General features: G+C 38.8%; 4 protein-coding genes across 5 annotated transcripts in view; 2 read left to right on the top strand and 2 right to left on the bottom strand.

The window, feature by feature from the left end:
- Positions 1-3,568, bottom strand: part of lmbr1 (limb development membrane protein 1) — a 47,693-nt gene extending 44,125 nt beyond the window's left edge. Inside the window, exons 1-2 of the mRNA XM_077553716.1 lie at positions 3,348-3,568; positions 147-219 (exon numbers count right to left, since the gene is read on the bottom strand). Of these exons, the coding sequence (XP_077409842.1) occupies positions 147-219; positions 3,348-3,410 (136 nt within the window). The 5' untranslated portion in view covers positions 3,411-3,568. The remainder of the gene's footprint in view (positions 1-146; positions 220-3,347) is intronic.
- A 63-nt stretch (positions 3,569-3,631) lies between these two features.
- On the top strand, positions 3,632-10,982 carry nom1 (nucleolar protein with MIF4G domain 1). Of its 2 annotated transcripts, XM_077555070.1 has the most exons (12): positions 3,632-4,574; positions 4,605-4,739; positions 4,833-4,936; positions 5,076-5,271; positions 5,407-5,730; positions 6,593-6,703; positions 7,211-7,369; positions 8,174-8,295; positions 8,375-8,507; positions 8,982-9,113; positions 10,162-10,271; positions 10,716-10,982. In XM_077555070.1, the coding sequence occupies exons 1-12, from the start codon at positions 3,879-3,881 to the stop codon at positions 10,876-10,878; spliced, it is 2,385 nt and encodes a 794-aa protein (XP_077411196.1). In that variant the 5' UTR covers positions 3,632-3,878; the 3' UTR covers positions 10,879-10,982. The 2 variants fall into 2 exon arrangements, with proteins under 2 accessions (XP_077411196.1, XP_077411195.1); XM_077555069.1 differs by having other exon boundaries at positions 3,632-4,739.
- A 2,352-nt stretch (positions 10,983-13,334) lies between these two features.
- On the bottom strand, positions 13,335-18,367 carry mnx1 (motor neuron and pancreas homeobox 1). Its single transcript, XM_077553687.1, has 3 exons — positions 17,761-18,367; positions 14,924-15,084; positions 13,335-13,806 (listed from the first exon to the last, which is right to left on the bottom strand). The coding sequence occupies exons 1-3, from the start codon at positions 18,269-18,271 to the stop codon at positions 13,501-13,503; spliced, it is 978 nt and encodes a 325-aa protein (XP_077409813.1). The 5' UTR covers positions 18,272-18,367; the 3' UTR covers positions 13,335-13,500.
- Positions 18,368-22,580: 4,213 nt separating this feature from the next.
- Positions 22,581-24,120, top strand: part of ube3c (ubiquitin protein ligase E3C) — a 28,800-nt gene continuing 27,260 nt past the window's right edge. The window contains exons 1-4 of the mRNA XM_077554838.1: positions 22,581-22,718; positions 23,217-23,327; positions 23,574-23,627; positions 23,780-23,854. Of these exons, the coding sequence (XP_077410964.1) occupies positions 23,262-23,327; positions 23,574-23,627; positions 23,780-23,854 (195 nt within the window). The 5' untranslated portion in view covers positions 22,581-22,718; positions 23,217-23,261. The remainder of the gene's footprint in view (positions 22,719-23,216; positions 23,328-23,573; positions 23,628-23,779; positions 23,855-24,120) is intronic.

Genomic DNA, 24,120 nt, shown 5'->3' with positions numbered 1-24,120 from the left:
ACACTATATGAACAGTAGGAAAAACATACTTAATCGATTTTCCCCTCATCATATTTGGGGTTTAGGACCTTTTACAAAAAAATCGGTACTTGTGTAACCCGCTTAAGGTGCTTCCGTGACAACTACGATTTCAAAGAGGTGCTTACCCGTCTTCCTCCTGTATCGGGTGATGATGACGTAGGAGACAATGTAGAGTACCGCAAACAGGAGGAAGCATATCTGAAATGGCAAAGTGAAGAATATTAGGGGTGGCCATTTGGTACACTTGGGTATAAACCAGAACATTTCTTAACACTTTGACTTTTGAAAAAGGATAAAGTAACAAGATATCGCTTTCAAAGCTTGTGGCCATGGGTGTTTATTTACTCCACTGCGAAGAGTACCTGGCGTTTAATGGGGGTAATGAGTTTAGCAGCGGTTAAGTCATTTGACGTTTTAAAATTTCTGCCTCAAATGTTGGCACTTAAAGAAGGTGTCACAATGTTATTTAAACATTTTACACTACAGTTGAGAAAAGTTGGATGGTTCGGATAGTTTGTGACTGGAGCACATTATTCCTATGATAGCTAAGAAAAACCACCATTTACACATCTTTTTATGACATTCATTAAGCCAACGCATGTCACAGATGGCGCTCACAAGGTGTTTGTCGCGTCTAAATATGCTGACGGATAAGATCCCGTTCCACATTCCCCCCTCCTACTGTGACAGCGAGCGGGGGACGCCACTAATAGAAAGTTTAGAACCCGCGACTTAAGGCGCTTAGCACCGTGTCAGCGTCACGACATGACTCAGCCTGCGTGATGCCGCCAAAAAACGCGGGGCGGGATCAGGTGCGCGGGGCTGATAAAGCAGCACACACACAAAAAAATGAAGGCAGCACTCTGGGAGGAGATAACACTGACATCCTCTCAGAAACACAGGCCAGGACATTACACAGTCTAATGACATGCAATACAAGAGTTGTACCCTAGGATGGTCAACACAGAGAGACAGTATTTCACACCTTAACAAGACACGGGGTCGAAATGGAGGAGTGGATGTGCAGTTACACTTTTAGCTTCTTCACGCCGATGCCAATTTGAGCTGTAACGATGAGCAGTTCTGTAAAGTCGCTTTCCACACAGAAGCCAGTGAAGGCAGGATACCGTGTGAACACTGCGGAGTATCAAATATTTTCAGAACCAAACATTCTTTTGATGATCCCAAATTGGCTCATATTTTTGAATTATTGATGTGCAGGTATTATTTTTGGTCCACTTGAAGTCACCATCCTCATGTTGTACTGTAATATCTGTGACTTAAAGTGTGTTTGAAAAGCGGGACCTGGTGAGTGATATGGGTGTCAGTGAATGAGAGTGTAGAGTTTGTTCTTCGTGTGGAGTGACTCGGTGTTAGTTGTGGCCATTAGCAGGTCAGGTACACATTAAGTGTTTGCGATTGTTGGATAAAGCAGATGCAAAGGGCACCTTCGGGCACATTACAATCTAACCAGTGGTGGTAGGCTACATACATTAGCTATCTGTTTGCGCTGTTGTGGTCCTTTAGTTAGTTCTACTTCACAGTAGCCACACTGCCCAAGGCTCCGACTAACTCTTGCTAGCAGCTAGCCACTCTTGCTAGCAGCTAGCCACTCTTGCTAGCAGCTAGCCACTCTTGCTAGCAGCTAGCCACTCTTGCTAGCAGCTAGCCACTCTTGCTAGCAGCTAGACACTCTTGCTAGCAGCTAGCCACTCTTGCTAGCAGCTAGACACTCTTGCTAGCAGCTAGCCACTCTTGCTAGCAGCTAGACACTCTTGCTAGCAGCTAGCCACTCTTGCTAGCAGCTAGCCACGCTTGCTAGCAGCTAGCCACGCTTGCTAGCTGCTCCGGCTAAAACCGGATTCGCACGGTCTTTCGGCGTCGCTCGCCGAGATGCTCGTTTGCTCACGCAAAATAAGAATTCCTAGTAGGCTTGCGGTGTGTGTGGTCTCTCTAAGCCACCGTAGTATGCGGGCTGCATTCTATGCTATAGCAACATCTAGTGGTGGTCACTTATTACAAACTGTACCTTTTTTAACAATCTTTTTTCCCCCCCTTTAATTTATTTGTTATTGAGAGGTTTGAAGTACTCATTCCATTTTTTTTTTCACCCAAATTCCACCAAGATGGCTGCCACTTGTCTTCTTGCTAGTGTGTGTTTTGCCACCTTTATTAGTGTGATGTATAAAAAGTTGTCGTAAAGCGACTACTGCTTTCAAGACATTACGACAGAATAAAAGTGCTCCACCTGTTCAAAACTGTTCCACCTTTACCTGCATTCCCTTGCACGCAGACGTCGTCCTTCCTTTGATAATACCTTCGAAGGTGCAACAGTGACATGTGAAAATTAAGGCTTTTACAGGCCTTAAGTAGCCCCTTTCACACAATTTCCTGGAAAATCGGTGCTACTGAGGCGTAACAAAAGTTCTAGCATTTATTTCCGAAATCAAGGTCTAGTTCAGGTATGACATGAGAAATAATTGTCAGACAGCGACGACTGCTTTCAACACAACGGTCTGTGACTCACCAACCTTGCCTTGCCTTTTCCAGCCCTCCTGCCTCTGATGTTACATGTGAAGATTGAAAATTACCAGGTCATCTAGTTTACACATCCCATTCTGTATCAGTGCCCGAGGGCTGTTTATACGGAACTGAGAAACGGGGGGAAATCAGGGACAAATATTGTTTCTTTTTTTGTTTTTGTTTCTTACAGGCAGTTGTCCCTTTCACATATTTTCCAGCCATTTTAACCATATACAAAAGACTGTATATTGTTGAACATACCAGTTATAACCTGTCTGAAATCCAGTTTCATGGTTTCTGTGTCAACATGGGCACAGCTAATATAAAACAACAAATCTGATAGTTACCTTATCTCACTGTCATTTTCACCAATTCCTGAAAATATAGGTACGTGCAGGACAATGCTCTTCATAAAATTGCTGTCAGTTCTAAATTGTTTGGGTGAAACCCTTTGCTTACGAGCTATGTTACAACATCTTAACAAATTGTTGACTTTGTAGTGCTTCGCATTACAAAACACTCCCCTTTTATAATTATTATAATAATAAATGCTCAAAATAAAAACAGGTTGTTCAATTAGGTTGTGAGAGTGTGCTGGATTTTGAACGTCACACCCCAAAATATACAGGCACAAAATGTAGTGAGACCTCGTACGTTTGAGAAAGATTTGAAGAAGTTGTTGTGAAATTAACGCCGGTCTACTTGACAGCTCGAGCTAGTTAGCATTAGCAAAGTGTTCCTTTTTTTTTTACTTAGAGGACGTCGTTAGCCGCCTAGCACCTGCTTAGCCGCTCCGTACTCACAATGTACTCCCGGACTTGGCTGTGGAAATTCTGTTCCCTGATAGTAACATCGTCTGCTTCCATTCTTCATATTGCAAAGATTCCAGAGGGGCTCCAGACTCCACTACATAGTAGCTCAAAGTACTCCCACTGTTAAACGCCCTCTTTCTTCCTCCTAGCCCGCCGTGACTGGTTAAAAAGACGTTTTACGTCGGAGGAGGAGCCCGCTTCGAGGTGGGGGGAAAAAAAACTCCAAAATAAATGGCGTCATCACTATGCGCCCCTCGCATTCACTGTTCCGGAAGCATAACAACACGTGATGCGGGTCGCTTCCGTGTACTAGCATTGCGGCACATGTGAACGCTGTTTTTTCCTCTTCTCAAAAATAGCTATAATTTTCTAGCTAGTTTTCCTTTTAATCTGCCTTACAGTTGGCAGGTAGGTGTTAGCTTTCTAGCATAGATGCTATTTTTTTACGTGGCATTTTGATCACGTTTAGCGGGTCGAATGTAAACATTAGTTGACTACATTGAAACCTAGAAAGCTGTTGCCATGAAAAGCAAATGGAAGTCGCGAGGCAACGATAAAAAGAAGAAGGGTAGCGCCGTGTTGCAGAAGTACATGGTGGCGGTGGGCGAGTTTGTCAAGAGCAAAAGTGGCGCCGAGGTACCAGAGGATGACGCCGGCTTGAGGTCGGTCAAACGGAAAAGCAGGAAAGAGCTTCGCAAGGAGAAGCGAAAGCTGAAAAAAGCTAAGATGAAAAATCATTACGAAGGTAAAAATAATGGAAATCTGTCCAATGTTAATGGTGAACAAACTGTAACCCCACATAAACCGAAGGCAACAGGTGGCAACAAGAAGGAAGATGTTAAAAAAGTGCCTAAGACTAATCCAAAGAAACCAGAGAAGCTCAAAGTGGCACCCAAGAAAACCAACAAGCTTCAAGAGTCGAGGAAGAAGGCGCTTTTGGAGGCGAACGAACAGGAGGATCGAGAAATTAAAAAACTGGAGCGTTGTTTGAAAATAAACAAGAGGAAAAACAAGAAAAGCCTGCCTCAGTCATTTGTGGCTGATGGACTTGACTACATCCTTGGTGCTCTCGACTCTGGTACTTTGACCACAGGGATGTATGACAGCGACGACAACATGGACCTGGCCAAGGACAACTTTGAACAGCTCGATGAGGACAGCTCGGATGAGGGCGAAGAGGACTTGGAGCGTGATGGAGAAGATAAAAATGATGATGAGGTAGAAGAAGAAGAAGAAGAGGAGGATGAGGGAGAAGAAGAAGAAGAGGAGGATGAGGTGCCAAGCGAAGAAGAGGAGGCGATGGATGAGGAAGTGGAGGATGAGAGTGACATAAATGACGATGACGAGGAAACGGAAGAAACTGCAGAGCCTATTTCTATTACTGTGAGTTCACAGTACATGATAAATGATCACCACAGCATCTCATTAATGCCAAGTATTTAATGCTTAATTTGAATGCTTAATTTCTGTTATTAGGCAACAGGCAAGTATGTGCCTCCTCAAATGCGTGACACGGGAGGCGACCAACGCAAAGCAGACTTAGAAAAACTGAAGAAGAATGTTAAGGGCCTCATCAACAGGTAACAAGTACCAATTATGAGGCAAAGGTTCTTAAGACTTTTTTTTTTTTGCGTTTCTACTTATGATAGACATTGTTACCAAGTTTTGCTTTCATAAGATCGATCAGCCTCGATTGATTGATTTTTTTTTTTTTTTTAGGCTGAGCGAGCCCAACTTGTCATCCATCAGCGGGCAGCTGGAGGCGCTCTACATGAGCCGCAGCAGGAAGGACATGAACGACACCCTGACGGAGGTGCTGCTGGCGGCCTGCGTCACGCCGGCACTGATGCCCGACCGGCTGCTGATGGAGCACGTCCTCTTGGTCAGCATTCTCCATCACACTGTCGGCTTGGAGGTAATGAAACATTCTCAGTGCTTTTTAATTCCACACTGGATGGATGGGCAGGCCTTCCAAAGATGACATTATTTATAAAACAACATCTTAGATGGTTGGCTCCTTAAATATATTCATACGTTTGTCCCATTCCAGGTAGGAGCCCATTTCCTGGAGACGGTCGTGCGCCTTTTTGACGACGCGTACAAGCAACCAAACGAGGGCAAAGAGTGCGACAACCTGGTGGCCATCGTGGCGCACCTCTATAACTTCCAGGTGGTACACTCACTGCTCATCTTCGACATCCTGCGGCGCCTGCTGGTGGCGTTTGCTGAGAAAGACATCGAGCTGGCGCTATTTGTGCTACGTAACGTCGGCTTTTCGCTGCGGAAGGACGACCCCCTAGCCCTCAAGGGACTCATCGCCGAGGCCCAGCGCAAGGCGGCCGATGTCGGGAAGAAATTCCAGGATCAAACCAGAGTATGTAGCGAATAAATAACTAATTTGCGCCCCAAAACGTACAAATACCTTTTTAAGTGTCCCAAAGACGTATTTATACATTTTTTTTTTAATTTATTTATGCTAGAGCATACAGAAGGCTTTAATGCAGCCTCTGAACTGCAGAGAATGGGTGAAGAAATTGTAGTAATTACAAAAACGGCCAGCAGGTGGCAGCAGAGTAAAAGAGATCAACCAAGGCTATGTTGCAAAAAGCTCATTTACCCACAGTTCTAAACTAGTTGGTATTTTTTATTTTTTAATACAGGCTAGTTTTTAGGAGGAAAAAAAAAATCTTGTAAGAATAAAGTTGTTGTGAAAAACTTTATAGTTTGATTTTACCAGAAAGAATAATTACAAATTATTAATAATTGCTACTCATACCAGAATAGGTTTAGTTTTTTTTGTTATTTGTTTAAAAAAAAAATCTTGATATAAAAAGTTTAATATTTTCAGGACTAAATCATAACCATGCAAGATTATATGTAATATTGCAACATTCAAGTCCTATTTTTCCAAAGTTTAGATTTTCTCTTGCAAAATATTACAAGTTGTATTTTGTTCTGATGAAGGGGGATTTAAAAAAAAATGCAATTATTTTCTGCCAAGTCATACTTAACAGAGCTTTTTTTCTTTTTTTTTCATAAATAAATATTAATCTTACAGCTATAATCATAGTTTTTAGAGACAGTTGTACAATTATAAGAATAAAGTTGTATTTTTGTCTGGAAAAAAAACTTTGAAAAAGTAGTGGGGGAAAAGAAAACCACTATTAGTGGAAATATGGTAACTACTACCCTTAAACTGCACTTTCAACACAATGCTATTATTGTAAAATTTGCAGGTGCGTTTCATGTTGGAAACCATGCTGGCGTTGAAGAACAACGACATGCGCAAGATTCCGGGCTATGATCCCGAACCTGTGGAGAAGTTGAAGAAGCTACAGAGGACTCTGGTGGGTGATTTCATTACAATTTTTTTGCTCCCAAGTACCACGTAATGCCCAGTTTTCAAAGTACCAACTTAGTAGTCCAAAGTGTTCATTAAAAAAATGAGAGCCAGCTGTGAGTCATAAAAAGTAGTATTTAATATTCTTGTGGACCACTTTGACATTCTGCACAGTTTAAATTTTGTGTTTAAATATAGGGAGACTAAACTGTACTGTACCGTTAAAATAATTATTTAATTAAAATGTACTGTACAAATGGAAAAACTTACTAAAGAGATTCATACCACTTGGAGTTGGAGAATAGTTGCACTATTCACATTAATTACATTTATAGTACAATACAAATGTTTATGGTAGTTTGCACTTGAGCCACCAGGTGGCCTCAAAGAGCTGCCTATAAGGATTACCTAAAGTGCCATGCTGGACAGATGCAGTCAATTACAAAATCCATCTTTTGAAGCTCTCTTTGTTTGAATAGGATGTGCTTTTGAGTAGTAAATGTTTGCAACGCAGATCCAGCGCAACGTTGCAGGCAGCGACATGAAACTGCGGGTGTCTCTGGACAACCTGCTGTCGGCCGACCAGGTGGGCCGCTGGTGGATTGTGGGCTCGTCCTGGAGTGGAGCGCCCATGATCAGCGAGCAAGAGAATAAAAGCGTCGGTGAAGGACAGGTGAGTCACAAATGGATTGAAAACAATGGTCAAAAATGTGTTAGCCGCTATTTAAATTATGTCCCAAGTGATTAATTGGCCGAATATTGCCTTTCAAACATCGGCCAAAACAATTGGCCAGTTTGGCTAAATGGCTGATTATTTTCCCCATAAAACGTTATCATCGAAGAAAACTGAAGTTTCCGACGCTGTGAAAGTACCCTGAATCCACCATTTTACTTGCGTAGCATTAGCAACAAGCAAGTGCGTAGCATATGTTTTTCTGCTTATTCTGTTGTCCCTAAGTGTCCTTTGAGCTGTTTAATGACACCCCAGTTGGAGTTAACTGTAAAACCACATACGCGATGATAAGAATTACAGCCACTGTGTATTTAAATACAAAACATGCTTCGTTTTTAAAACATTGCTAGCCGAGCGCTATTGCTAAAAGTGAAGGTAAGATCCCATTCAAATGCTAACAGGAAGTTATCATCGACTTCGGGAGTGTTTTTCCTTCAAGTAACGAATATTCACACACAAATGCTGTGGGAACACAATTTTATGCATTATATTTATATATATATATATATATATATATATATATATATATATATATATATATGTATATATTTATAAATAATCAGCAGATTAATCGGTATTTTTTTACTGCCAATAATTAATATCGGCATCTGCCTAAAAAAATGCTTATCGTTCGGCCTAATAAATAAATTTAAAAAAGTTTTTCCACGCTTCTGTTTAAAAAAAAAAGTTTTTATGCATAGTCTTCAACAATGATTCAAATCACACACCCACGTTTTGTTTCAGTTCACCACCAAAGTTCTGGAACTGGCTCGAAAGCAGCGGATGAACACGGACGTCCGAAGGAACATCTTCTGCGTGCTCATGACCAGCGAGGACTACTTAGATGCATTTGACAAGCTCTTGAGGTACGTTCCCCTTCATTTGAAGGCGGGACGAGGATGTTGTGACAAATTCTGACAAAGCAATCTCATTGCTTATGTGAAGAATGGGGCTAAAAGACAAACAGGAGCGGGAGATCGTCCACGTGCTGATGGACTGCTGCCTTCAGGAGAAAACCTTCAATGGCTTCTACGCCGTGCTGGGAGAGAAGTTCTGCGCTCACGACCGCCGCTTCCAGGTAGCCAAGATGTATCTTAGCAACAGTGTCGTTTTTTTTTTCTTCCCGCTGAGGAAATTGTCCCTGATAGTTACAATTCCCCACCCAATGTAAAGAGCCATTGATGTTATTTTCAAGGCCCTCAAAAACAAACCATCAAAGCCACAACAGTGTACTGATCCTAATCACACCTGATTGAGTGCTAATAAGTCTGCATGCTAATGACTAATTTCCACTCACTTAACTCCTCTTCCGGACCCTTCCGTGACCCGCGCGATGGGATCTTCTCACACCTTCTCCCCCCTGTGATATGAGGCCACTCAAACTGTGACCACAAACAACAACACTTCCTCCTCGGCCCGACCGCATCGGCCACCGACGACTCATTGTCCTTCTCAGAGAGCGCACCGGGAATGTTTGCTTTTCACGTGGGAGCTCGTTAAGTTTCTTTTCGTTGGTTTTGACACGTTCTTTTGCTTCCATTTTTTTTCACAGATGACCTTCCAGTTCAGCCTGTGGGATAAATTTCGGGAGCTTTCCAACCTTCCCGTCAGGACTTTTAACAATTTGATCCAACTCGTGACACGCTTCCTCCAGAACAAGTGCTTCTCGCTCTCACTGTTCAAAGTAAGCAAATGCATACGGACTCTAGATCAGTTTTTTTGGGGGGTTTTTTTTTGCTTAGCGAGTTAACAAGCAATTCTTCAAAAAGAGGTCAAGTGTGCTTGCGTCAAGCTGTTTGTTGGCACGTCCAGTTAAGGTTAACTCTAAAACTAAATATAAAACAAGGAGAATTACATGTTTCGTATTTAAAGCCAACCACATAACTTTGCTTTACAAAAGCTTAATGCTAATGCATAATGCGAAATGGCATAGAGAGGCTAACAAAACTAGCATACAACTGATATTTGAACATAAATGGTGCAAACATCAAATTAAAAAAAATCATATTTAATTTTATTATTACTGTATTTTTTGTATGATGGATAATCCTAATATAAAACATGGAGAATCAAATGTTTTGTATTTAAAGCCAACCACATAACTTTACTTTACAAAAATCCACTAGCTTAATGCTAATGCATAATGCGAAATGTCATAGAGAGGCTAACAAACTAGCATGCAACTGATATTTGAACATAAATGGTGCAAACATCAAATCGAAAAATGTTTAATTCTTTACGTCATATTTAATTTTATTATTACTATATTTTTTTGTATGATGGATAATCCTACAGTATATTGCTGTTTTTCTTATTAAAAATGTCACACAATTTTGTGGGTGTTTTTATGTTTGTCACAGAATTACTCTGAGGTCAAGTTACCACTGTATTCATCATTTTAACCATTTTTTTATTTCATTAATTAAAATTTTTTTTGATTGATTGAATTAAATTGAATTGGTTAAAAAAACTAATTTTCAGAGCATAAAAACCAAGAGCATTTTAATTATTTTCACCCTCACAATTTATTCAAAGCTTGAGGAGATTGATTATGGTTCTTTGGCTGTTTGTTGAATTAGTTTGTCAGATTTATTTAGCATGATGTCTGGTTAAGCTAAAATTCTATGTGGCAATTGGTTAGCCCTTGGTGGAGGTCTGCGCTCTACTGAGTGCTATTTTAAGTCCACGTGTTCTTTCTGAATATTGACACAGGTGTGCTTTTGGTGTCCTAGGTAATAGAGTTCGGAGAGCTGGACAAGCCCAAGGTTCGCTTCCTGCGCCAAGTCCTGACTCGGCTGCTCACAGACGCCGAGCCTGAAGATCTCGTCAGCATTTTTTCAAGGTGAGAGAAATAAATGTCTCCATTTTCCCATCGGGGGGGGGGGACTGGTAGTACTAATGGAATTACCGCTGTATTTAGGACTTTGCTAACCAAAACAGCAGCACCTAGCAAAATAAAAAGTGCGTGTTGTAAATAAGTTCCCTGTGTAATGTTAGACAATTTTTTAGTGTTATTCAAAAATGTATTTGCACAAGTAAAAGGATGGGGAATTTTGGAAATATCGCAAATTGGACACGTCAATAGAAATGAACTGAATTAAGAGCAATATTTAACCATGAATAGAAAACCTTTTTTTTTTTTTTTTTTTTTTTTCATTTCACTCGAGCGTCAGCCTTGAGATCATTTTGGCGATAACCCGAAGGCTCATTTGTCTTTTCTGCGTGTCGCCGGCCACCCACCCTCAATGTCCCCCCCCCCCCCCTTCATTTGCTGCCCACCTGCCAGGATTTCTGGAATTCCCCAACTGGGAATGCTGCGTGAGGGCCTGACGCTTTTCATCAGCCACTTCCTGCTGAAGAACGCCGGGCCGCAGGACACCACGCTGACCGAGCGCGCTCGCATCGCCACCAAGGCCATGGAGGCCAAAGAGGCCAAAGTCAAATTGTAACTTTACTGGAGATTTAGAAGAAGATTTTAAAAAAATTATTCATCCAAAATCTCTTATGAGGCGTCACGTTTAAAACATTGATAATAAAATAATAGATACATTTATTTGCGGCTTGATTCATTCCACTGTAAATCACTAATACTTTTAAGTGTGGCGTGAACAAGCGTTGAGGTGTATACAATGCGATCAATGGGCTCACTGTGTGCGCTCCACACACTGACCTTTGTGTGCCACGCTGTAGCCAGCAGCCTTTACCTGCCCGGTCGGGTTTGACCCGGGCCTGAACTCTTGGATCTGCGGTCGCTAATGCAAACACGACGAAGGAGATAAACGCGGGTCCTTCACTTAAACAGCCTGGGACAAAATGATTGAATTTACTGCGGCAGCAATCCGACTGAAGGCGGAACAGAAATGTAGACATTTATTTTGAAGGTGTGGTGTCGAAAATGTAATTATTTTATAGTGGATGATGTAAAAAAAAAAAAAGTCTACACACTCCTGTTGTGGTGCCATTTTTCTGGCAGGTGTTGCAATTTTGATTAAATTACTGATTTTCAAATCAATGTTCGGCACAATATTCACTGTACATAACATTTACTAGTAACATGGCAGAAAATGGAGGACACCAAAGAGGCTTACTTACATACTTAATTAGGTATATTGTATGTAAAATATTTTAACCCCAAAAAATATTAACTAATTAATTAAAAAAAATATTAACTAATTAATTAAAAAAAAAAAACTTTTGCAGTACTTCACTATATAAATACAGATGAATTAATTAAAATTAATGTTTTCAAAATCAGAATTTATATTCATGTCATGTTTTATGACCATTAAGAAATTTATATTAACTCATTCACTGCCATTGACGGGTATAGACGTCAAAAATTCATTTTAACTATTTCTATTAGTTTCACCTTTTTTGTTGTTAACAAGAGTATAAAAACCTTTAATTTTTTTAATTGTACTTTTAGAACAGATATAACATGTGTGATTAATCGTGAGTTAACTATTGAAGTCATGTGATTAATTACAATTAAAAATTATAATTATCTGATGCCCCTAATTTTTAATAATCGGTTATTTTCTTTTTTTCATTAGGGGCATCAGGCGATTAAAATTTTTAATTGTAATTAATCACATGACTTCACTCGTTAACTCTCTCTAAATCTGTTCTAAATGTACAATAACAAAATTTTCATACTAATACTTTCAACTAATAGAAATAGTTCAAATGAAGTTTTGACGTCTATAGCCGTCAATGGCAGTGAATGAGTTAATTAGTGGTGTCAGGCGATTAGAATTTTTAATCGCATGACTTCAAGAGTTAACGCATGATTAATTGCAAATTTTATATCTGTTTTAAATGTACAATAAAATATTTTTTTCCTAAGTTTTATTACTTTTGTTAACATAAAAGTAAAAAAAAATAATGTTAAACAAATAGAAATATGGCTGCATATTTTAGTCATTGATAAAGTAATTTCATAATAATTCATAAAATTTAGTTAAAATTAAATAGATGTACTGTAAAAAAATCCAGTGTGATATTGATTTGTTGAGGTCATTTTTTCTGCCGCTAGATGGCATAATGGCATTTGTACGACATTGGTGACAGCTCAGTGGTATTTTTCTTTTCATATTAAGAGCTATCTAATCTTTAATATGAAGTAACTTGTGAAATTCTGCACATTTTTTTAAATTGTAAAATACGACTCGACCCCAGTCTCCACAATTATATGCATTATTAAGTTTATTACTGCTTAATTTTGACGTGAACGCGCATAAAAAAAATTTGTGCCATTAAAGGAACTTTAAATTAACTCCAAATTAATGCATTCATTTTGACACTCCTAATATTAACATATTTTTACCTTTTTAATGTTTGATTCTCAAATCACCCCAAATATAAACACCAATTGATTCTCAATAGAAAGTTATGCCATGTGCTTTTTTTTTCCCCTAACAGGGTGTCTCAATGCGAGTCCATTGGTGGTGTGGCGCGAAATGTTTCTTCTTCTTGCTGTTTGCTCACACGGCACGTTTGCACACATCCGACAGCGCCATTAACAGTCATTCCCATGACCCCGGCCTGTCAACGCACAAGGCTGCATGTGTCCTGCGCCATAAATCAAACCCTCGCTACAACTCGCACACACGCACATGTACTACACACACATATTAAAAAAAAAAAAAGAGAGAAGCACAATATTTATTTGCACCGAGAGACCACAATTTAGCATGCGTTTTGTTTTTCTTTTATAAATACAGTATAGAAAAATAAACAGAACTTTTTTTTCCCCCCATTATAATAAGGCCAACATAAAACAAAATGATTGCTGTCAAAGCAGATGGAATGATGTAAAAATAAAAAAAAAACTCAGTTTTTGCATAGAGAGTCCAAGTAGTAGTGATAACCGTATTAAGAATTGGCCTCATTTCAATGAAAAATGAGTGTTACCCATTTTGTGATGCATCGTATCAATACCGCAAAATAATCGTGACACCCTAATCGACACCTTGCTTATGTTTGACCTCTTTTCCTCATCATATATAATCTTCTTTTCATAAAAATGTCAATGATAAAAAGGCTTTCCATGCAAAGTCCCCCCCCGCCCCTCAGGGTTGCGGGCTGAGGTCGCAGGTTCGATTGCGCTCATCATCCGAGGAACAGTCCGAGGAGTTGTAGAGGAAGCGGTCGCCCTCGTCGTCGCTGTCCTTCAAGTCTCGTATCCTGCCGTTTTTGCCCGTCGTCGTGGTCATCTTGCCGCCCTCATAGTCCGACTGGTCGCCGTCTTGCTCGGCCCTGTCGCCGCCGTGCGCGCCCTTGCCGCCCTTCTGCTTCTCGGCCTCCTGCGCCGCTTGCTCCTTGGCCTTCTTGCTTCGCTTCCACTTCATGCGACGATTCTGGAACCAGATTTTCACCTTGGGGGGGAAGCCAACGTGGAAAACAAAGTTAAAAATTTGTGCCGAGCAAACATTTCAACGTCGAACGATTTGACTCGTTTCGACGGGTTGTGATGCAACGAGTTTGTCATTTTGCGTACAGTGCATATGAATGACCTTGTCAGTACTGTAAACGTTTGTTTTCGATTCAATACGTATCTCGATAGAAGTGGAACGATTTTGATTTTAACCTTGCTAGCGAGCTGAATTATCGCGTTATTTGTTCATAAATACTACGAGAATACATCTTGTTCGTTCGTTGAACAGTGAGAGGCGCTTCATGCGTTTTTTTTTTTTTCTCCCAAAGACGACATTTTCATCCGTTGCCGTGATTGGTCGAAGCAAACGTGCAACAAGATGGCGCATCGTCCAATCAGCTCAAAGTATTGCACAGAATGTCCCGCCTTTCCCCGACGGATCTGCCGAGGGAAGTTCCAGATTGATAATGTGAAGAACTCCCTTAAGTGAATCACAATTATCAATCTGACCCGTGACGTTAACTCATTCACTGCCATTGACGGCTATAGACGTCAAAAATTCATTTAAACTATTTCTATTAGTTTAACATTTTTTTCCACTTTTGCTAACAAGAGTATGAAAAACTAGAAAAAAAAATGTATTGTAAATTTAGAACAGATATAACATTTTTGATTAATCGTTAGTTATCTAGTAAAGTCGTGATTAATTACAATTAAAAAATTGAATCGCCTGACGGGCCTAATTAAAAAAATTATTAAAAAATAAGAGGCATTTAGTCATAATTAATCACATGATAATTTTATATCTGTTATAAATGTACAATAAAAAAAATCTAGGTTTTCATAAAAAATAAAATGAAAAAAATATCAAACTAATAGAAACGGTTCACATGAATTTAGTCGTCAACGGCAGTGAATGAGTTAATTTAATTCGGTTAGACTCGTATCCTTTAAATCAAAACCAATTTTCCGATTCAAATTGGCTTTGGTTGCATCCAGATACCGTAGACAGACGACTAGACAACATCAACTGATTGCTGGACAGACAAGGATGGACTGAGGGAGAAAACATGGATGATAAATACTATATATGGATATACAGTATAACTTTGTGGTACCTGCGTTTCAGTGAGCATGAGGGAGGTGGCCACCTCGAAGCGTTTGGGTCGTGACAGATACTTGTTGAGTTTGAACTGGTGCTCCAATTCCAGCAGCTGCTGACTGGTGAACGCCGTCCTCGGCCGCCGGCACTTGCCCAGCAGGTTGGATTGCGCCTGGGCTGTGCATGCACCAAAAAACACGACGGTCAATTGGACTAAATATCATGAATTTAATGTTTGCTATTTTGTGCAGGTAAAATTGTTTGTTTTGTGCTCCAATCAAACGCACCTCGTTGTGTACTCCTGATTGGAGCATTAAAAGCATAAAATAAACAAACAAAAATATTCCACGTTATCTACTATTATATAGTTTTTGTTGTTTTTTGCATTTATAAAATAAAACACATAACCACAGGTTGTAGCTTTCTGAGCCGACAGCAAAAATATAATAATAATAATTAGGCAAAATGATTCCAAGTTATGCATAAATTTACATATTGTTTTTACATTTATGTTTACAAAAAAAAAATACAACCCGACCACGCACACCTGACTCAAATAATACTAGATTCTCAAAGAAACACGAGCCAGCTGACACGGCAAATCAAAAACTCCCCCCAAAAAAATCATCATCAAAATGATTTCACATTTTTGCCAATTTAATTTTTTATTTTTTATTTATACTACATGACAACATGTTTGCATATTCTCCATCCTGACCAAAGACAAAGTATTCCGATTCTATCAGTAAAGTGAGTCAGTTCATCAAAAATGTTTTGGTGATGAGGCAAAATTATTACAAAACGTAACATTTTCTAGATATTTTTCATTCCTTAAAAAAAAAAATTACACACAACCTCGTGTTGTAGGTTTTACGTCTCTTGAACAAGTTTAGAATGATTCTGAGTTGTGAAAAAAGTGCAAATTTGTCCCATTTTGTGCATTTTTTTAAAATTATAAAATAATTATATTATTTAATATTTATAATAATTAATAACAATATTAATAATAGTTTTGTTTTTGTTTTTCAAACAACCATGGACTAGCAATTCACCTCCCTGGTCACAAACAATAGAAGTACTGTCGGAAAAAAGCCAGCCATAGTCTAAAACAAAAATTCATCAAAAATAGGCAAAATTCTCGAGTGCAAACTTTGTAGCTTTCTGAAACCATCAAGAACTTTTTTTTTTCCTATCAGGCACCTCGCCAATGTTTATAACATCCTCATCCTGTGATCTCATCATTCCTCCGCTTCAGCACAGAGTCTGGAAGCGTCCACACAGAAGATGAACTCTACCCGCCGGCTCATTTATTTGACCCAAATCTGTTAGAAACGAGTGTGGACAAAAAGGGCAGTGTGCGCCGGTGAGCAAGTAGCATGTCCACTGTGGCTTTCACAGTCCACTGCCACTTTCCCACTGTCCATTATCTGTCCATTTTAGTTCCTCTCCCAAAAATCATCTATCTGTGTCACCTTGTATGCTCGCCATCGTTGGCTTCCCTGTACAAACATCTCCACGGTTTGTTTTTTAAAAAACATTCTTTGACCTACATGTTTGTCATTATATACATATAAATAAATGGTCATTGTTTTTGTTTTTTTAAAGCAAATAGGTCTGCGGTTGAAACATTTTAGTTATGATATAATTGGGCAATTTCTTCAATATTATAGGAAATAGTCAATTTTTCCGATATACCAAAGCCTGCTTTGACAACACATTTTCTGACTTTCACATCGAGAAAAATCTCCAAACCAGTCAAAACAACAAAAAAAAAAAAAGAAAAAAAAAAATATATATATATATATTTACCTGGTCAGACATGGATACAAAAATTAAAAACAACAACAACCTCCCCTTTGGAAGCAGCCATTTTGTACTATAGTAGTTAAATGCATTACAAGAATGATGAATAAATTATTGTAGCCATTTTGGCTCAACATGTCTCCCAGAACTGTGTAAACAACACATTTTATAAAGTAATCTGGAACCATTTTAGCCCATAATAATAATAATAATGATAAAATAAGCACACTGAAACTCTCATTGGTATTCTTGTTATTATTCAAAACATGTCAACGCAGATTAAAGTAGGGCTAGTGAAGTCATGGAAGCCATTTCGGTTCAAAACTGGACCAACCAATTAAAAATCAAATTTATTGGCTAATTTAGACATTTAGTTTATTACTGTATTATTATGAGAAACATGTACACTTTGCTCAAATTGTGTTTTTCCACCAAAATAGCAATTATTATAAGAAATGTACAGTTACAGTCAATTTGTTTTATTATAGGACAATGGCAGGATTATGACTAGTTTTGGAGACATGTTTTGATGTTATTCCTTCATAAATAAAAATTATTTTTGCACAGAAAGACCACTGCAAAATAACCAGTTTCTCTGATTTAGCTATTTATTGGCATATGCTAAAATGAACATTTTTATTTTCTATATTTACATATTTTTTTGTACTAACAATGACTCCACGTTCCTTTTTTTCATTTTACTAGAATATGTGCAAGAAAAAAGTACTTTTGCGAAAATAAATACGTCGATAAAAATGTATTTATTTTCTCAGAAGTAAAACGTATGCGACTTGTAAGCCTGTGGTAAAGCCAAATGAAATTCACTTCTTAAGTACACATGCATTTTTTTTTGTTTTTTGTTTTTGGTCCATCCCGTTAAGTGTTAACATCAATGCCAATTTGTACATAATATTTCATTTGTGAGCCAAAAGGGCTTCGTTCCAAGTAGTAATCTAATCAGGTTTTTATGATATCTTTTTAATAGTTTGGTCCTTACCCTTGACTACAGTTGTGTTAAGAATTTATAGTGATTTAATTCCAAATACTCACAGTTAAAGTCTGCCATTTTGGGCAGCATCATACCGGCGGTGGACACCCGCAGCCAGTGGTCCAGCTGGAAGGTGCTGGCGGTCAGCTTGATGGGGTCCCCCCCGCCGTGGTGGTGCTGGTGGTGGCCGTGATGGGAACCGTGCGGGTACGAGGCGTAGGACAAGGCCGGGTGCTGGGCGCCGAGCGCGGCCGCCGAGTACGCGTACATGGGGTGGCCGTAGAGCGCCTGCGCGGGGATCCCTCCGCCGCCGTTCTGGGGGTGGAGCCCCACCAAGCCGTGAGGGCCGCTCAGGAAGCCCGGCTTGGGGATGAGGCCGTGGGCGGAGATCCGTGGAGGGGACGGCGTCTCCGAGCGGAGAGCCTCCACCGGGTTGCTGAGCGCCGAAGCGGCGTTGGTGGTGCCCGCGCCGCCGCTTCCCGGGGTCGTGACGAGGGCCAGGGGGGAAGTCTGCGCTTTTGGGGTGTCCGCCGCCAACAGGGCGTCAATGCGGAAGTTTTTCGACTTCTCCATCTTGGAGGGAGAGAGGACCGCGCGAAGTTGGGACGGGACCCGGAGTGGGAGCTCGGAGCTCGGCGTGACACTTAATGCTCGTCCCGCGGAGATGATTGGCTGGAAGGAGAACTAACCCCGCCCCCGCGTCTCATTTCCATTAGCGCTCGCATGCAGTCACGCACCTTCAACCGAAATGCGCAACACTGTCAAGTCATTCTAATGAGGCGCCATATTTTACTTTAACAGCTTCATCGTTAATATTCGTTTAAGGAATTAAAGTGCAGCACTTTGGAAGGATTTCACACCCCTCAAGGTCACCCGAGGCGCCTTTTTTAAGATACATATTAGTATTTTGGTCATTATTGTTATTTTAAATAGCAATACGTTCAAATATTTCCAACATTGATTTTTTTTTGTCTAAATCGAGGTGTCAAATATATTTTCTGTCTACACAAAATATATTTTTTTAATTAATAAAATACATTTTAATTTGTTTTGGGCTGCATAAGACATTACTAATGTTCAATTATTATTATTCTTGATTTTTGTATTCAATAATACACATTCTAATGCCTTTAGAGGAGAGTATGCATTTTTCCTGTAACGAGAGCACAAAAATAAGTTTATTTAGATAAAAAAATTGGAGCGTGGCCACTGGAAAATGTAACTCAATGCATTTAAATGTCTGTTTTTGCAGCCAAAATACACAGGATATGTGCATTATTTACTGTAAGCGTTATCACAACGAAAAGATGTTCTTTTTTTTTGTTTGCTTAATCAAATGCATTTTCCCCAGCACATGATTGTTTTTCTAATTAATCATACATGGGGAAAGAAAAGTGGGGGAAAATAAAATATTTACATTACATTACATTTTAAAAGATACAATTGTGGCAATAGAATTTCCATGCGCAAATGATTTTTTTTTTTTTTGCAACATTTTCATTAAGTTTAACAATAGTTGGTATACACATGAGCTATGTATAATGTTTAACGATGTGCTGTATTTAATATATTGTTAGATTTTTTTTTAGGTTCTTGTTCTTGTTTTTTTTAGAGATTTAAAATTTTTAAATGTGAGATATTTTTTTTTCAAATGCTTGACTTGTCTCATTTCTCCCTCGATTTCCTTTTGTTTTGAAAACGGAACAGAACCTCATTTCGCTCTATTTTGAGAAATATGCAATACAAATAAAAGAACAACTACAAACGTATTGCACATGAGTAACTAATTGAATTTCCAACGCGATTTAAAATGTGTAACGAATAATTTGATATAAGCTATTTAGGGATGTTTTTTTTTTATAGTGGGCAAATTAATATTGAAGGCTGGTTTAATGTTCAAATAATCATTTCGTAAAACTGAATTATGCGTCTCGCTTGAAAGGTGAACTGTCACTTTCTCCAATTGGATTTAGATGACAAATTAAAGAAAAGTGCAGACACGGGGTAATTCGGAAATAGGAGTCGGCAATTATTATCATCATAATAACCGTCCGGAAGGGAAGAAAATTGCACGTGCGAACGAGAGGCGGTGGAGGCCGACAGGCAAATTTGAATGAAAGCGCTCCTGCTGCCCCCCCCCTCCCCCCCCCCCCAAAAAAAAAAAACACACTCTGTAATAAACGTGTGGTTTAAATAAATTAGCCGAAGGACTCATGTAGCAATGTTGATATTTTGAAGCACTTATCAATGTGTGCAAAACAGAATAATAAAGAGAAAACGAGAAGCGAGTATCAAAATGAGCCCAATTCCAAAGGCGATTCGGCGGCGGGGTGGATTGGAGCGTGCAGGGTCTAATAAGCCACTTAAAGTTAATGGAAGAGGGAGGTCACCGCGAGAATTATTGACACCCCCGTTGGCCTTAACCTGTCTACCAATAAAGCTGATTAGTTTTGCCCCATTCGTCAGCGCCACGGCCGACGTTTTATTTGCTCGGGGGAAATCAACAAGTCAGCGGCCGCTTTTGCCGCTAAAGGATCGTCATTTAATTGGGCACCTTGATGATAAGCGGCCGCCATGAGGACGATGACGTTGAGAAGGGAGAGATTGTGATGGGATGACTCATTTTTTGCAAGAAGAAAAAAACAGCCCTAGTTTCAATGTTAAATAAAAAAAATTAAAAAAATCTCTCAATTTTGGTTTTGAACCAAATTTGTTATCTATCTATCTAGAGATATCAAGATAATTTTTTTTATTTGTAAATTTATAAACAAAATCTGTAGGGGGCATTAACGTGGATGACTAGCATACAGGCCTGTTCCAAAAATGAGCTCACCAGGTCATTGTGATTTTTCAGACATGTTGCATAACTGATCATTTGAAAATGTGAACAATGCAAAAAAAAAAATGAAATAAAGTGTTGCATATTGATTTTTGTTTCCAAATTATTGTGAGATATCTTTAACATTATCAGTGTGGTCATATTAATTAAGCATGGGCGAGTACCAATTGGGTAACCTATAGCTTCACGGCAGTTATATCAGTCGCCCTCTTGTGGCCGCTTTATGATCATTAACTAGAAAATAAGAAATTAGAAGAACATTTTCATAAATTTAAATTTTATGCAATTTAACAAAAATTGTATATTGTGATAGGTGCTTCTTTAAAATTATCTGCCAGTGTTTTATTTTTTTGGGCGGGACGGGGGAGGGGGGGGGTATCTGTATTGGTGTCTAAGAGTTGAGTATACTCGTACTGATATCGATATATATATATATATATATATATATATATATATATATATATATATATATATATATATATATATATAAAGTGGTATTGAACACCCCTATCATAAATAATAAATGGGAATGTCACTAGAAATCTTTTTGGAATTGATTGAGGCAGAAATTTTTGTGTCGACCAATTTTTGTGGCCAAGTTAGCTGACACCCAATAACATAATAATAATAATAATAATAACATAATCTTAAACATAATTTGAGCAAATTTGTCATTTCAGAAGTGTCTCAAAACTGGCAGCACTTACCATTAGCCAAGAAGTAGCTCCCAGCTTCAAAAAGGTTGGTGACCCCTGCTCTAAGTGTTACTGTTACAGTAAATCCATTTGGCATTTATATTTCTGTATTTTTTTAATTTTATAATTGGTATTTATAAACTCGTTATTTTACAGTATGTATTTATGAAATTATTTATTATTGTTATGTTGTTGTTTTTTTTTTATAATCAGATGATTGTATATCCTATACGCCTCTCTCCTTTTAATTTCATTAAATGCAGCATGAATATTTCTATTAAGGCTGCGGTGAAATATGGAACCATTTACAAATGGCCCTTACAGATTTATGACACCACCACCCCAGCCACTCCTCCTTTTTTTTCCTTCACATTCAAGAAGGGAGGGAAAAAAAAGGTGGTGGTGCGGGGGTCCCAAGCCCCTCTTCATCCATGAAAGCTGTTAATAGAGCCCCTTAATGACACGGACAATTAGATAAATACAAATCAAGGTGACAAATAGCCATAGATGATATATTATTAATTGCCATATGTGCCCCAAATTGAAGAGCCAATTCCCGCTGTCCCTTTTATTGACATTTTCCCATTTGAAGCAACAGTTAAAATCATCAACTCGACAATGATTCTACCAATTGCGAGTTGGGTTTTATGATGCTAGCATAAATAAATACATTCAGTATACTGTATGTACTTTCACCGGGCACTTCATTACATTGCTACATTAACGTGTTAAGGGATGAAATTTTAACTTCATTTAACTTTAAATTTTATAATGATTACTCACTCTATATGGAAAATGTAACTAAAGGAACATTTGAATGTATATATATATATATATATTTTTTTTTTTAAAGCATACTAGAACTGCTGAACTTTATTTGGAGTTACAACATGTGCTGATAATAGTCATGTGAAATGCATGTAATTTTTTAAAATGGAAGGAATACATAAACTTTTTTGAAAATATGAAAATACATTTTAATCATTTGTCAAATATAACTATTATACTATATTTTCCACCTCATGCCATGCCCCTTTAGCTGTTTAGTAGTGTGGTCTTGTGACGCATTCTTGTTTACTCGGAAATTTTGGCTTCAAAGTGTTTGGGTTTAGCAATCTATAATGGGGAACAGTGGAGCGTTACATTTCAACTCTCGTTTAATTGATTTTTTTTTAAGCATTAGATTCGGGAGCATGACAAAATTGCGGTTGTTCTGATTGCATCTGTTTCTTTTTGTTTCTCTTTGTAAAAAAAAAAAAAAGTCTAATTTTAACACGCTACATGAATGCACCTTGCGGGTCACGTCATTATTGACGCGGTCTTCGTCCAATCGTGTTTGCAGACGCAACGGGAAGCGGAAGCACTCGGGTCCCCTCTTTCCATCAGTGTTGTTGACTTCTTACGGGCAGAGGGAAACAAGTCGTTCGGATTCAGCTAAAACAACGACACAATATTGCCTCCCCCCCACGTCGCTCACAAGTCAAAGGTAACCGTTCCACATGCTGTCAATTTACCACCATTAGTTCCGTTCCGTGTTGCTATAACAGACGTCCATAGCTTGCACCCCACCGTGAAGGTAGCCCCTTACGAGTGCTAGCTCCTGTGCTAGCGAGTTAGCTCCGGCGCTAACGTCAACTAAACTCGTGCTACCCAAACACGCATGTCGAACAGCTTGGAACGTGTCACTAATAAAAACAAAAATCTCTCTCAATTTTTGATATATTCTGTTATTGAAACGTAGACGGCCGCGTTCTGTGCCTGCTTGCTGAGTCATTTGCTAGCTCAGGAAGTCAATTAGCTCAGTGTGGTCGAAGCCCAATCACAACACGTGCCATTCAAATACGATTTAAATAAAACACTTTAGTTCTGTGTGATTGATTAGCTGCGTGTCTGTCAATTACAACTACGTGCCAGACAACTTTTAGAATTCTCACCCAATAGCCTGTGTTTACACGTCGATTTTGTCCTCTTTTTTTTGTGGTAGAAATAAGTGTCAATATCGCCAACAGTCAATGGGAAAGAGGTGAAAATGTTTAGCTTCGAGGGCGAATTCAAGACGAGACCCAAGGTGTCACTCGGAGGAGCAAGTAAAAAGGTAAAGTGTGGGTGGTTGACCTAACGTGTTCAGTCATATAAGAATTATGTCTTCATAATTTTGAAAATTTGACTTTTTAATTGCTTGTACAAATAGTTGCTTTCACTGAAGTGGTTTGGTAGTTGGCTATTTTTTTTTTTAATTCTACAAAATATTGCTGTTTTTCCATGGTATGTATTGTATATTATATAATGTGATACACCGGACCTTCACTGTAAATTGAGCCTTTTTGTGTGTTTTTCCCAGGAAGAAAAAGCATCCCTGTTGCATCGAACTCAAGAAGAAAGAAGAAAAAGAGAGGTGACTAATACACTGTGCAGTGTGTTGTCTACATAACCTATAGATGATTCTGATTCTGTCATCCCTGTAAAGGACGAACCAAATTGTCTTAAAAGTTTTTACATTACGGCCTTTTTGTCTCACTTGTCTCCCCCCCCCCCTTCATGTTTTAGGATGATAGAAAACGACTGAAGAACGCCATCATCATTCAATCCTATGTGCGCGGCTACCAAGACTTGAAACGACAGGTAGGTTATTAAGCCAGTCCAAACAAAAATACTGTTTTCATAACACTACATCTTTTGTCTCAAAATACTACAACTTTAATCTAAGAAAGTATTTGGGTCGCTATTTTGTAAATAGGCAACCTTTTCCCCCCAAAATAATGACTTTCTTTCTTCTAAGATTAGATTGTAAATTTTTTTTGTGTGTGTGTTTCAAATCCTTAAAATGATGGTGAGATGAACTTGTGTCTGAATTTGATTTTTTTTTTTTTTGCACTATTTTGCTTCAG

The sequence above is a fragment of the Vanacampus margaritifer genome, chromosome 20, assembly GCF_051991255.1.
Source record: "Vanacampus margaritifer isolate UIUO_Vmar chromosome 20, RoL_Vmar_1.0, whole genome shotgun sequence".
NCBI lineage: Eukaryota > Metazoa > Chordata > Actinopteri > Syngnathiformes > Syngnathidae > Vanacampus > Vanacampus margaritifer.
The sequence above is the reverse complement of the archived record's forward strand: the minus strand, read 5'-3'. Positions and strand labels throughout refer to the sequence as shown.

Bases quoted from the DNA above. Each gene is read 5' to 3' on its own strand.
- nom1 (XM_077555069.1), top strand. From the start codon at position 3,879: ATGAAAAGCAAATGGAAGTCGCGAGGCAACGATAAAAAGAAGAAGGGT. The intron at 8,508-8,981 runs GTAGCCAAGATG...TTTTTTTCACAG, and splicing joins CTCACGACCGCCGCTTCCAG to ATGACCTTCCAGTTCAGCCT. The intron at 9,114-10,161 runs GTAAGCAAATGC...TTGGTGTCCTAG, and splicing joins TCTCGCTCTCACTGTTCAAA to GTAATAGAGTTCGGAGAGCT.
- mnx1 (XM_077553687.1), bottom strand. From the start codon at position 18,271: ATGGAGAAGTCGAAAAACTTCCGCATTGACGCCCTGTTGGCGGCGGAC. The intron at 15,085-17,760 runs GTGAGTATTTGG...GTGCATGCACAG, and splicing joins CAAAATGGCAGACTTTAACT to CCCAGGCGCAATCCAACCTG. The intron at 13,807-14,923 runs GTACCACAAAGT...TTCCCCCCCAAG, and splicing joins TCATGCTCACTGAAACGCAG to GTGAAAATCTGGTTCCAGAA.